The sequence below is a fragment of the Lacerta agilis genome, chromosome 18 (genome assembly GCF_009819535.1).
Source record: "Lacerta agilis isolate rLacAgi1 chromosome 18, rLacAgi1.pri, whole genome shotgun sequence".
In the NCBI taxonomy this organism is placed as follows: Eukaryota; Metazoa; Chordata; class Lepidosauria; order Squamata; family Lacertidae; genus Lacerta; species Lacerta agilis.
In genome coordinates, this window is record NC_046329.1 from 3,442,157 (window position 1) to 3,456,877 (window position 14,721).

The following is a 14,721-nucleotide window of genomic DNA, read 5'->3' on the forward strand; positions in this document are numbered from 1 at the left end:
AGCAATTCAACTTAAAAGGTGAAACTAATATATGAGATAGACTCATGACATGCAAAGAGATCTATGTCAAGCCTTTGTTTGTTATAATTGTGATGATTATGGCGTACAGCTGATGAGAACCCCAAATTAACAATTTCAACTTTGGTGTTTTCATCATCTGTAGGCCATAATCATCACAATTATAACAAATAAAAGCTTGACATATCTAGCTTTGCGTGTCATGAGTCTATCTCATATATTAAACTCTAGTAGCTAATGAAAACAATTGCTTACATAAATGGACTTTTCCACGATATTCTAATTTTTCGAGTTTCACTTGTATACAGTATATACACCACCAATCATTACTTTTATCTATTACTGCTTTACAGAAAAGAAAGAAAATTAGAAGAAAATAAAGTTGACGTCTGATTAAACCAGGGGCCAGCAACCCTTTTCAGCCGTGGGCTGGTCCGCCGTCCCTCAGACCATGGACTGGACTATATTTTTTGGGTGTGTGTGTGTGTGTGTGAACGAATTCCGATGCCCCACAAATAACCCAGAGATGCATTTTAAATAAAAGGGCACATTCTACTCATGTAAAAACACACTGATTCCCGGATTTTCCGCGGGCCGGATTGAGACGGCGATTGGGCCACATCTGGCCCCCAGGCCTTAGGTTGCCTACCCCTAGATTAAACCCATTGTACTGTCACTTATTTTGATTGTTTTACATACAGCATCATACTATTGTTTTGTTTTCCTAATTCTTATCCAAAGTACATGATTATTTATCACATTCGTCTTACTAGAATCAGTCAAGGTCTGCCAGGAGATTTTTGTTGTTACAGTAATTTTTCAAGTAATCTATAAATATTTCCCATTCTTTATGTACCTTCTGCGTCGGGTATCCTCTCATTCTCCCTGTCATCGTGGCCAACTGTAAATATTCTATCATTTGGACCTGCCATTCGATTATTGTAGGAGTCTTTTCGCTTTTCCGGTTCCTTGCTACCATATTTTAAACCCCTTTCCTAATGATCGTGTTACAGGAATTTCCCCGAAGCACCCAGTTCCACAAACACTACACTCTCACACACATACTTGAGTGAAAGCATTTCTTTCTCTGTGATGTTTCTGTTATAAATTCCTATAAATTTGACCTTTCGTTTCTCACCATGGAGGGAGGACTTGGGAGTGCGAGAAGCCATGGTCTCCTGGATGTGGCAGCACGTCCACAGCGAACTCTGCTCAGGAGGTGCCAGACTGTGGATCATTTCACTCACAAAGAGGCACCTTTTGGGAATGATATTCAACGCGAACTGAAACAAAGGACAGTGATCGAACCCTCTCTGGAAGGGCAGGAAACTGTGAACATCTCTCTGTTCTCTGGAATGTGTGCCTGGGAGGGCAGGGGCGAACGGCGCATCTCGGGTGCCTGGGGCGGCAAACAGGAGGCACCCCCGGGCGCGGGGCATCACCCCGCAGCACGCCCCTCCCCTCCGCTGCTCCATCCACCCAGCAGCAGGAAGGGAGAGCGCGCACCGAGCGAGCCGAGCCCCGCCGTGCCGAGCAAGGTTTCTGCCGGTGCCAGGCAGGGCTCGGCTCGCTCGGTGCGCGCTCTCCCTTCCTGCTGCTGGGCGGATGGAGCAGCGGAGGGGAGGGTGCGACGAACCTCCACTTCAGACTCTCCCCTCGTTACTAAGTGAATTTTTAATCAGGTGTTCTGGGTCAAATTACAATGCACCCCACCTGTCCCTCTGAGGTCCGTCTGTTATATCAATCCCCTTTCATCTATAATCTGGGGATCTCTTAGTAACGGGAGTTTTCCTGTCCAGCGGCCGTGGCCGGTTATATCTTCTGCTCTGGGCTTCAGGGGTTAGCCTCTCCTTTGCCTACAGTTCGGGGTCTCTCTTTATTAGATCCCCTCACTATATCAGTTAGCTAAGCCCTCTTAGCAACTGTGGCAATACCAGGGTTTCTGCCCGCTAGCCCCTCCTGAGGGAACTCCAAGGCACAAACTATCCCCCTTCAGGTTAGTTTTGTCCTTTCCCTGAGTTCACCTCCTCAAGAGCCTATATAACTCGCTGGACCAAATGAACGACGACATTTTCTTAGCTCAACAATAAGAAGTCTTTATTTCTTTCAGAACATAACGGTTTCAGTGATGGTTCATAAGCTTAGTTTCATAACAGTGTAAACTCTTTCTTTCAGTAACATATACACATCTTCAACGATCCTAACCTAACCTAAACCTAACCTGGCCCCACACCCTCCTTCTTCCAGTCACCCCTCTCCTCACACTAACGGCTCCTCCCTCCTTTTAAAGAGCGGAAGGTCCCGCCTCCCAGGGGGTATCTGCCACTCAAACTGGGGTGCCCATCAACTTCTAAAACACCGTGGGTTTCTGAACATCCCCTAACTTAGATCTGATTCATTACAGAGGGACGGGCTGCGAGGTGATGCCATGCCAGCGGGGCTGGCCCAAGTGTCACCCCCCTCCCCTGGAACCCGGGGCACCCCGCCCCCTCCGCCCCCCTCACTCCGCCCCTGTGGGACGGGTGAGAAGAGGAAGCAGGACACGTGTAAACGTACTCAGGTTTCCACCTTGAACCCTCCCTTTTCATGATGTATTTGTGATGTAGTGGCGGTGATGTAGTTTTAGGGCTGTAACTGGGGGATTAGGAACTAATAAAAGTTGGAAGAAGAAGGGAACTGCATTGTTGTGGGAGAAGGAAAATCTGCACTGGGAAAATGTTGGGGGAAAGCCTGGTGGGGGAGTGAAATGGGAGGGGGGAAGATGGTGAGGAGGGGGGTGGGTTAAAGGAATTTATGAGTTTGAATAGGAAGGCTAACCATGGTACTCCGACGTCAGAGGGCAAAAGGATTTGGAGAATGGAAGAAATATTTAAGTTTTTGGAAAAGAGTTGATTATAATATTTTTGAAGTTAGAATTAGAAGTAATAAGAGTAACAGTTTTACTGAGTTAAGAGAAGAAAGGATATAAGAAGTTAAGATTTGAAATACGATGTATTATTTGATAAGAATATAAGATTTGTTGATTATAATTGTAAGATTATGATTAGTTATAAGGAACTAGATTTCACAATGTTACAAAGTTACTAAAGAAGATTCGAAATGAACGCACAAGGGAGGGCGAGAGGAGGTCCCAACTAAGATTTGGAAGAAGTGAAGGATTTTTAAGTAATTGTGTTGTTTTTGTGTGTTGGTGTATTGTGTTGTTGTGTATGGGATGTGGGTATCTGTAATTGGTTTCATTTGGAAAATCTAATACATTTTTAATAATAAAAAAGGAACTAATAAAAGCTGGGGTCTCCTTTTTTCAGGGCTTCCATCTTGTTCCACCTGGTGGCAGGTGGGAGTCCTGTTGCATCAGTCTTCAATAATGACCAAGCCTACTGGCTGCTGTTTTGCTCTGGTATTCCTGGCTGGTGTCCTTGTGTTTTTGTCCAAGGGAGCCCTCAGATTTCTCCTTTAACAATCGCTAGCATGGAACATGCCTTTTTTCTTTCTTTCTTTCTTTCTTTTTAAATACAGCTGCTCCACTCCGGCCTTGCCTTCCCTTCCCACAGCTCACCTTGCGTTCTTAAACCCCCTTAATCTCCCCACTTGATCCTGTGCTTCTCCCTCCCACAGGAAATGCAACGAGGCGTGCTCTTGGTAAAAAAAAAATGTGCATGAAATTGGTGTGTGTGTGTGTGTTTGGGTGGGGCAGAGAAGGGAGTCTGAGAGCCCTTCACCCACAGCGGATGAAGTACACTGCGCATAAGCGTGCATTCTGCGCATACATGTTCACGCGTTTGATACCCGTGCTCGCCCTCTCCCGTTTCAGGTTGTGCCTTCCTTACGTACTGCGCCCGAGATTCGGCCATCAAAGCTCAGACAGCGCTACATGAACAGAAGACGCTCCCTGGGGTAAGTCGTGGCTGCTTGGAGTCGCTGCGGGTCGGCTCCAGAGGCTCCTTTCAATGTGAAATATACTCGGAGTCCAGTGTGAATTTCATGCTCTTTATTTAGCTCATAGTAGTGAGGAATGCAGTTCCCCCGAAACATTTGCTTTATATACACTATTTACACAATGGGCCCCACGTGATTGGCTAATTCCGGGATACTCCTGTATGCCAATCGGAGTGCAGATTCACTTCCACCTGGAGCTCCCTCCCTCCTCCCTCCCTCCCTCCCTTCGTTCGTTCGTTTGTTCGTTCGTTCCTCCCTCCCTCCCTTCCTTCCTCCCGTCCTCCCTCGCTTCCTTCCTTCCTTCCTTCCTTCCTTCCTTCCTTCCTTCCTTCCTTCCTTCCTTCCTTCCTCCCTCCCGTCCTCCCTCCCTCCCTCCCTTCGTTCGTTCGTTCCTTCCTCCCTCCCTTCCTTCCTTCCTTCCTTCCTTCCTCCCGTCCTCCCTCCCTCCCTTCGTTCGTTCGTTCGTTCCTCCCTCCCTCCCTTCCTTCCTCCTGTCCTCCCTCCCTCCCTTCCTCCCTTGCTTCCTCGCTTCCTTCCTTCGTTCCTCCCTCCCTTCCTTCCTCCTGTCCTCCCTCCCTCCCTCCCTTTTTTTGCATGTTGCTTTTCCACAAAAAGAATCACGCTCAAAACATCTCACAGAAAGGGAAAGCAGCAATGCATCTCGAAACCCTAACAGCGCAAAAACAATTCCACAATAAAGCGGCAACACAATCTCAAATGCGAAACAACATTTCGGTACCATAAATACAACAGGATTGCATTTACAACACCGCACCTCTTTGCAATAGTGAGAATAGCAAGGGAGCTTTCTCTGCTTCAGAACCTGGAAAACTACCACCGCCAGAAGACCAGCCTCGGCTGGGTGGGCGAGTGGATGGGAGTACAATTCCCATCAGCCCCCCCCCCGACAGCATCACCCAATGGTCAGGGAACTCTGCTGTAAGCAACATGGGAGTAAATAGATGCTGCAAAAGTTGGGCACCCCCCTCCCAATCCTACTCTCTGCCGAGCAGTAGCAAGATTCTAGACAGAGGGTTCCAGACAGCCACCTTGTTGTTGTTGTTCAGTCGTTCAGTCGTGTCCGACTCTTTATGACCCCATGGACCAGAGTACGCCAGGCACTCCTGTCTTCCACTGCCTCCCGCAGTTTGGCCAAACTCATGCCAGTCACTTCGAAGACACTGTCCAACCATCTCGTCCTCTGTCGTCCCCTTCTCCTTGTGCCCTCCATCTTTCCCAACATCAGGGTCTTTTCCAGGGACTCTTCTCTTCTCATGAGGTGGCCAAAGTACTGGAGCCTCAACTTCAGGGTCTGCCCTTCCAGTGAGCACTCGGGGCTGATTTCTTTAAGGATGGATAAGTTTGATCTTTTTGCAGTCCATGGGACTCTCAAGAGTCTCCTCCAGCACCATAATTCAAAACAGTCACCTGGGATCCGTGTTTCTTTGGAGAATTGAAGATGTAATGGAGGCTGTTGTAGCTTTAAGGAGGGAATGTAGGGCTTGTTCCCTGCAGCAGTGGAGTCCAAGGTATCTCTCCCAGCCAGACTTCAGCCAGCCTACCCAAAATGGATCCCAGTCTTTCTTCTTCCCTTCTTCTTCCCGGCACACCTTGCTAAAAGCTCTCTTTTCCTCTGACTTCACACCCAGTTGACCTGTCAATTTTCTGTCTGCCCAGGACCAAGATCCCCCTTAGATGGGCCATCAACACCTTTTCTCCTGTTAACACCTGTATCTCAGGTGAGGCTCTAGCTTCAAAAAGGAAGCTTAGCCTGTGTTCCCCTCCCCCCCCTTACTGGCCTGCATTCTTCCCTTCAATACTCCAAATAATCAAGATCTCACCATTTATTACTTTCTAGGGTGGTTTAGGGGGAGTACCCCCCACAATCTATAACATAGACAATGAATCCAACCTGATAATAAGGCAGCTTTCTGTGTGTCTGCGATAGGTTTAAACAGCTTTATCCAAATCAGAATGGCTTGTTCCTTCGAAGAGAAAAGCAAGAGAGGTGTCTCTAAACGTGGGCCTTTGCCCTGCGGTGTTATAAAGAGGGAAAGCGTTCATTTGCAGAAATTAACGATTACCGTTTTTTCTTCCCGCCCCCTCGCAGAAGAGCTAAGGGGCAGAACACCCACACATTTTGTTTTCACAACAACCCTGTGAGGTGAGAGGGAGAGAGAGAGAGAGAGAGAGACGGGCCAAAACACACAAAAAACACGCCTTGAGCTCCAGCTTAGGAGAAAGGTGGGACATCATGGGCGTACCCAAGGGGGGGGCAGGAGGGGGCACCTGCCCCCCCAGAAGCAAATAATAATAATAATTAAATGGTTATCGGCAGCCTAAAAGGAAAAAAAAGCTCTCCTAAAAAGCTCAACTACCGGTCTTTCTCCCCCTCCCAAAATCTAATTAACGATTGAGCTCTGCTGACCGGCAGCCGGCCACTGCGTGTGTGTGTGTGTGTGTGTGTGTGTGTTGCGGCGGCTGATCGTTGCAAAGGAGCTTTGGAAACCGTTCCCTTGCATGGTGAGTTGCGATGGCTGAGGATCCTAGGAAACTGAGTTTTTCAGCCATTTGGGGGCTTTCTGTTTGGGGGGGGGGAGTTTTTCTGTTTTTTTTTTGAAGCTGTTTTTGTTTGCTGTTTACATAATATGGTCAGTAATCTAAAAACGAACTGAACCCCTAAAAAACGGGGCATTCCTCATTCCCAGAAAAGGTCAACAACTTTGAGCTGAACCCCCAAAAACGGGGGTAGATCACTGCTGAAAGTAGATCACAGTCTCTTGGGAGTTGGCCACCCCTGGTATAAGACATGTAACTAGAATAAAAATTTAAAAAAAAATTCAAGCAAATAATTGTAATAACTACCGTAATAAAGCACTGCTATAATTATATATAATTTCCCTAAAATTTGGTTTCATTCGCCTTTCCGTGCTGAAATGTCACAACCTGAACGACCATGGCTTGCCCCCCGCCCTAGTTTTGATCCTGGGCATGCCCCTGTGGGACATTATACATTGTGAATGTGGGGGGGCGGTAGATCGCACTCTGAAATATTGAAAAGCGGCCTGCTTCCCAAAACAAACCCGCCTCCCCCCCAACGCCTCGAATCTCACTTTGCCAGACATTTTAACTTCGCCTCTGTATGATTATGGCAGGCTGTTAATAACCCTCCTCAGCAATTGCTTTTCCGAGGCAGGAGCTGCCAAGAGGTGCCATCTCCAGCGCTCGGCTAAAGATAAATTCTGTAAGAGGAGAGTTACACGAAGAGTCGGGGAGAATCTGGGCGATACCCTCGGCCTCCGGTATATCCTGGCTTATTTTGCCTTTTAGTTTGCTTTTTCAAACGCCGGTGCTATGCCTTGCTTTGAGCTGACGAAGCTGTGGCTCAGCTGACCTTTCGCTTCCACCCCAAAAGTTGCGCTGCTCCTTAATATCCCGCGACTGGCTGGTTTTCCTCCTCAGCAGTTCAACGGTTAACTTTGACTCAGATAAAGAAGCTTAATCTGCGAACAGCTCCTTAAACCTCTTAAACCTGGGTTATGGTTGCCACAATGAAATGTCTAGGTACCTTTTCTTCCCCAATGAAGGGGGGGGATCTCAAAGCGATTTTCAACACATTAAAACACTCGACCGAAGAATCCAGAATAAAACAAAATTCAAGCTTCAAGGAGAGTATTTCAGATTTTCAACACATTAAAACACTTGATCTAACAATCCAGAATAAAACAAAATTCAAGCTTCAAGGAGAACCTTCTCTAAGTGACATTTGGCTTTCCCCCTTTTTATTTACCCACTTGATTTATAGCGCTGCCCTGTAGCAGGACTCTAGGAAGGCAGGGTGGTGTAGTGGTTAGAGTGCTGGGCCATGACCTGGGAGATCAGGGTTCGAATCCCTACTGCGTCATGAAGCTTGCCGCACGACCTCGGAGCCAGTCGTGGCCTCTTCACCTGCCTTGCAGGGTCGTTGTAGAGATTAGCTGAGGAGGGGTGTGAACCATGTACTCCACAGAGGAAAAAGGTGGGATATAAACACAACAAATAAGCTCTTCTGCTTCCCCATGCAAGAAAGCTGGAGGGGCCAGCCGGATGGAGATGTCCGTTGCCAACCTGGAAACCAGAGATCTCCATGTGGTTGCGGTTGGAACCATGCCAGTCGGAAAACGCACCTGGCTAATTTCAAGCACTGCTTTGACGTTTGCAGAGCTCGGGGACTGCTGGTTGTGAAATGCAAGGGGGACTTAGAGGGGATCACCTTCTCTCTCTCTCTCTTGAGTCTCTTGTGTGTCTTTGTCTGTGCTGAAGTTCCCTGGGGCAAACAGCCAGCTGTCCCGTATGTTCCGACCAGGGGAGGAGGAAGGCTCCACGCTGCCCGGGGCGGCAGCACGGAGGAGGCACCCCCTGGGGGCAGGGCGTCCTGACATTGCGTCGCGACATCACTCCGTCGCGTGCCCACTCTGTCGCTGGGCCCCCGCCGGGTGAAAAGGCGGCTTGTGGGGCTGCCGCGCACGATTGGCAGCTCCCCATAAGCCTCCTTTTCACTCGGCGGGCTATCAACGTCGCCGGGGAAGCGGCAGCGCTGGCCCAGGAGGAGTACGCACGCGCGTCTGGGCCGGAGCTGCTGCTTCTGTGGCGGCTCATGCAACAGGGGCAGGGCAGCCCCATAGCGGTGCCGGCAGGCGGGCCCCGCACGAGCCTCAGGGCGGAGCGGCTTCACTCCACGGCTTGCTCAGGTGCCGCCGGCGGGGTGGCCCAAGTGTCACCCCCCCTTCCCCTGGAACCCGGGGTGAGCCCCCCCCCAGCGATGCCGCTGGTTCCGACCTTTGCAGAATGTTTAATTTGCTGAGTGAATTGTGTCGTTTTCGCTCCTCCCCTTGCTCCGAGGAGTTCCGGGCTTCCATTGCCACCGTTTCATCCTCACGACAGCCCTGCGAGGCTGAGCGAGGGTGTGCCTGATCCAAAGGGCACCTAGTGAGTGGGAGGAGAGCTGAGCCGCAGCTTCGCATGCAGAAGGTGCCAGGTTTAATCCCTGGCGTTCCCGCGTCTTCCGCCTGAAATCCTGGAAAGCTGCTGCCAGTCAGTGTGGACGATACTGAGCTAGATAGTCTGACTCAACATAAGGCAGCTTCCAGGGCTTCCTGGTTCTGAATCAGGCTCTCTGAATCAGAATCTCATTATTTTTTGTAGTATTATTTATTTATTTATTTATTTATACTATTCAAGTTTATACATTTCACTGATTTTATACATGTCACTAATTTTACAATCATTTTCACATTTCAAAACTTGACTTCCTTCCCCCTCTTTCTGCGGTTCCTTAAATTTGTTTTAAATATCTTCCGCATATCCAAACTAACTTAATTTGCTCTTTTATTCATCTTCTTTAAATAAACACTGTTATGAAACTGCAGGTTATCACAATAATCCTGCCAGTGTTTTTATCTGTTTATAACTTATCTGTAAATATTCAATAAACCATTTCCTTTCTTTTATTTTAAAAATTGTTATCTCGATTTCTTATTTTTCTGGTAAGTTTCGCCATTTCTGCATACTCCATAAGCTTTTGTATCCATTCTTCTTTCACTGGGACTCCTGCTTCTTTCCACTTTTGGGGCAAGTAACATTCTTGCTGCTGTAGTAGCATACATGAATAAGTTTCTATACATTTTAGGTAGTTCTGTCCCTATAATTCCCAAAAGAAAAGCTTCTCTCTCTCTCTCTCTTTCTCTCTCTCTCCATCTCTCCCTCTCCCTCTCCCTCCTTCTCTCTCTCTCTCTCCCTCCCTCCCCCCCTCTCTCTGTGTGTTTTGCAAAGGTTATTTTAAACATCCTTTTCATTTCATTATATATCATTTCCCAATAACCTTACTACAAGACATGAGGACTAGAATCTTGCTTAGGGTATGGGCTGTAGCTCAGGGGTCAAGCACTTGCTTTGCAGGCAGACAGGACTTGGGAACATCGCCTGCCTGAAACCCTAGACTGCCTCTGACAGTCAGTGTTCACAGTACTGAGCTAGATGGGTCAATGGCCTGACTCAGGAAGACTGCTGTGTACCCAGTCTAGAGTTGTAACACTCAGCTGTGATTCCTGCATTGTAGAGGGTTGGTCTAGATGGCTGTTGGGGACCGCTTCCAACTCAACAATTCCCCAACAGAGGGATTCCATTCCAGCTCATTCGTTTGTGTGTGTGTGTGTGTGTGTGTGTGTGTGTATTATTCAGTAGAAGTAGTACTTTATTACGGTCGATGACCAGCACACACATACACACACACACACACACAAAAAGACACATACAGAATAAATAATAAATGCAATTTAAAATTGATCTGAGATTTGATCTAAAAGGGGTTGGCCGTCTTAAAATTAAAGTACATTAAAATTAATAATTATTGCTTTAAAAGAATAAATTTAGAAATTAATTTAAAAAATCAACAATTCAGATTATTATAATACTTAAATCAAAAAAAGGATCAGGAACCACCCAATTATGCGGACCGAAGCTTAATAGCGACAGCACAGAACTTTGCCACTTATTATTATTATTATTATTATTATTATTATTATTATTATTAGTGTTTACAGTGGTACCTCTGTTTTCGAGCATCTCGGAAGCCGAACCTTTCTGTTTTCGAATGCCGAAAGCCCAGAAGTAAATGCTTACATTTTCTAACGCTTTTCGGAAGTCGAATGGTTTCCACTGCATTTTTTTTCCAGTTTTCTCAATTGAAATTGCCGACCACCTATTGCGCCTCGGTTGGCGAACGTTTCGGAAGTTGAACGGTCTTCCGGAACGGATTACGTTCAACAACCGAGGTACCACTATAATTGCTTTTTAACAATTGTGTTTTGGTCTATGTCTTCAGCTGTTCTTATTTTATCTGTAAGCTGCCACGGGGTCCCTGTGATTTTGGATATTACTTTTGGATATTATTTTCTACACATATTATATATGTGTAGATAGATAGATTAGGTAGACAGACAGACAGACAGATGAGTGTGCATGCAGCTTGCATGTTTCAGGCCCAGCAAGAGCTGGTTGCAAATCTACAGGTGAAACTCGAAAAATTAGAATATCGTGGAAAAGTCCATTTATGTAAGCAATTGTTTGTATTAGCTACTGGAGTTTAATATATGAGATAGACTCATGACATGCAAAGCGAGATATGCCAAGCCTTTGCGTGTTATAATTGTGGTGATTATGGCGCACAGCTGATGAAAACCCCAATGTTGAGATTGTTAATTTGGGGTTCTCATCAGCCGTACGCCATAATCATCACAATTATAACAAGCAAAGGCTTGGCATATCTCGCTTTGCATGTCATTAGTTTATATCACATATTAGTTTCAACCTTTTAAGTTGAATTGCTGAAAGAAATGAACCTTTCCACGATATTCTAATTTTTCAAGTTTCACATGTAGACAACCTTAGATGCTTGCCATCATCCCATTTCCCAATTAACTCCCATCTCCAGGGCCTGCCCCTGTGACATCACTGGGGGACGCCCCATGATGTCACGAGGGGTGCTGTGCTGGCCCCAAGGGTTTGTCCAAGAAGCGAGGTCCAAGTCCAGTCCTGGGTCTAGGGGTCCAAAGGAGGTCAGTCCGGCGGGGAGCAAGGCAGGGAGCAGGTCAAGGTCCAAGGCACGTCCAGGCACAAGGTTGCAGGTTGAGCACACGCTTGCAACTAAGTTGCTCACGCAACTTGGGCTGGGTCTGGCTGGCTTTTATCTGGCCCTATGCTTAGGGCGGTCCCGATCCTCCGGAGACTCGCCTCTCCTCCGGGCCTGGAGGCGAGCACTCCTCCTGCAGACACTTAACTCCCTTCGCCTCTCTGCCCTGAGCCTCTGTAGCTCAGGAGAGGCTGGTGGGTTACTGGACCCAGGGGATGCCTCAGCTTCCTCTGAAGAGGCTGGGAGTGGAGCACCTGCAGGCAATGGGTCCTCCCTCCCATCAGGAGCCAGAGCAGACTCTGCTGATGCCTGCACCTGGGGATCCAGCACAGGTGGGGATCCTTCAGGCTCAAGCCCTGGCCCCGGCTCAGCTGGTTCTGGAGGCGGGGAATCCTGTGCAGGTTGGGATCCCTCAGGTTCAGCATCAGAGTCTGACTCCCAGGCCATCACACCATCCCCCCTCCCAGGCCTCCCCCTCAACCGAGGGGCCGGACCAGGCTTGCTGGGGTAAGCTGCATGGAAATCACGGAGGCAGGCAGGTGCGTGGATGTTTTCCGCTGGTTCCCATGAACGATCCTCAGGCCCATACCCCTTCCAGTCGATGAGGTATTGGAGCTTCCCCCTGCGGTATCGTGAGTCGAGAATGCGCTCCACCTCGTACTCAGGTTCCCCCTCAACCAAAACTGGCTGCGGTCGTGGATTGTCTGGGTGGAACTCGTCGGGCGGGGCGACTGGACTTAGTAGGGACCGGTGGAATACTGGGTGAACCTTGAGCGATGGAGGTAACTGGAGGCGAAACGCCACCGGCGACACCCGCGCAGTGATGGTGAATGGGCCGGCAAACCGTGCATCCAGCTTTTGTGAGGGCCGAGAAGGGTGCAGGTGACGGGTAGAGAGCCACACCCGATCGCCAACACGGAGTTCTGGCCCCTCCTGACGATGTCGGTCTGCCTGGGCCTTGTATGCATCCTTGGCCTGGCGCAGTTGCTCCATCAATAATTGTTGCTGGGACTGAAGCTCCTGAAGCCAGTCTGTCACTGCGGGGACCGCGGAAGCTGGCAGCACGTCCGGGAACAAACGTGGATGGTAGCCGTAGGAGGCCTGGAACGGGGTCTGCTGGGTGGAGGCGTTCACTGCATTGTTGTAGGCGAATTCCGCCAATGGCAAATGATCGACCCAGTCATCCTGCTGGAAGCTGCAGTAACACCGGAGGTACTGCTCCAGCACCGCATTTGCCCGTTCCGTCTGGCCGTCGGTCTGCGGGTGGTGGGCCGAAGATAGACAGACCTCCGTCCCAAGGGTCTGGTGCAGGGCTCGCCAGAAGTGGGATGTGAACTGGACACCGCGGTCAGAAACCACACGCTCGGGCAGGCCATGCAGGCGGAAGATGTGCTGCAGGTACAGTTGAGCCGTTTCCTTAGCTGTGGGTATGGACGGGCAGGGGGCACAGTGCACCATCTTAGTGAAATGGTCTGTGAAAACCAGGAGGCAGGTACAGTGACGAGATGGGGGCAAGTCCACCACAAAGTCCAGCGAGACCGTGTGCCAGGGACGCGGTGGGACTGGTAATGGCTGGAGCAGACCGGGGGGGTCGCCCGGTAGGGCCCTTGGCCCGCCGGCAGACATCGCAACCAGCAACGTAACGTGCCACATCAGCCTTCAGGCGGGGCCACCAGAATTCCCGGCTTACCAGATGGGTGGTCCGGTACCGCCCAAAGTGCCCTGCTGCTGGGGCATCGTGGGACATCTGGAGAACCTCAGCCCGCAATGGTCCTGGTGGGATGTATAGACGACCCTGGTGCAGCAGTAGGCCCTGGTGCAGGGCCAGCCCCGGATATCGAGGGCATGACCCGTCAGACAGTTCCTGGAGCCGTTCCTGAGCCCAAGCGCCGACCCGTTGCTGTTCTCGCACCCGAGCCTGCAGCGGCTTGGCCTCCTGAGTGGCCAGGAATGCGGCTGGTGGTAAGATAGTCGTTGGTACTGCCTGCTGTACAGTGTCTGCAACATCCTCGGGTTTCCGGGACAGGGCATCCGCTTTCCGGTTTTGGGAGCTAGGGATGTAGCGGATCCGGAACTGGAACCGGGAGAAAAACAGCGCCCACCGGATCTGCCTTTGGTTCAACTTGCGGGTGGTCTGGAGGTACTCCAGATTCCGGTGGTCCGTTCTCACTTCCACCGGGTGTCGTGCCCCCTCAAGATGATGGCGCCAGACCTCAAAGGCCACCTTGATGGCCAGTAGTTCCCGCTCCCACACGGTATAGTTACGCTCCGCCGGAAGGAGCTGCCGGGAGTAGTAGGCGCAGGGTAACAGCGGCGCATCGGGTCCGTGTTGCTGAGACAGGATGGCACCGAGAGCCGTACTGGAGGCATCAGTCTCCACCACGAAGGGACGAGAGGGATCAGGATGCTGTAAAATCGGCGCCCTCTGGAAACAGGCTTTCAACCCCTGAAATGCCACTTCAGCCTCCTCATCCCAGGAGAAGGGCGTCTTGGGGCGCAGCAGTCGGGTTAATGGGGTGGTGCGATGAGCATAATCTGCAATGAAGGTCCGGTAATAGTTGGCGAACCCTAGGAACCGCTGTAAGTCCTTGCGGTTCCGGGGCGCTGCCCACTCTCGAACCGCAGCCACCTTCCCAGGGTCCATCTGCACCCCGTCAGGGGAGAGTCGGTGTCCAAGGAAGTCCACGGACCGCTGGTGGAACTCGCACTTGCTGAGCTTGGCGTACAGACGGTGCTCCCGCAAGCGCTGCAACACGGACCGAACATGACTCTCGTGACGAGCTGGGTCACGGGAATATATCAGAATATCATCTAGGTACACCACCACGTATTTGTCTAGCAAGTCCTGGAACACGTGGTTGATGTACCGTTGAAACACGGCGGGCGCGTTGCATAATCCGAACGGCATAACCAGGTATTCAAACTGCCCATACCGGGTCCCGAATGCCGTCTTCCATTCGTCCCCGGCACGGATCCGAATCAAGTTGTAGGCCCCTCGGAGGTCCAGTTTGGTGAACATTTGCGCCCCCTGCACCCGCTCCAGCAACTCTGCAATAAGGGGCAAGGGGTACCGGTCTGGGATGGTGATCTTATTC

At 49.9% G+C, this 14,721-nt stretch overlaps 1 protein-coding gene across 2 annotated transcripts in view; it reads left to right on the forward strand.

The window, feature by feature from the left end:
* CELF5 (CUGBP Elav-like family member 5) overlaps positions 1-14,721 on the forward strand; it is an 87,007-nt gene that overhangs the window by 17,217 nt on the left and 55,069 nt on the right. For both annotated transcript variants that reach the window (XM_033136763.1, XM_033136764.1), the window contains exon 2: positions 3,833-3,915. In XM_033136763.1, coding sequence (XP_032992654.1) covers positions 3,833-3,915 — 83 coding nt within the window. The remainder of the gene's footprint in view (positions 1-3,832; positions 3,916-14,721) is intronic.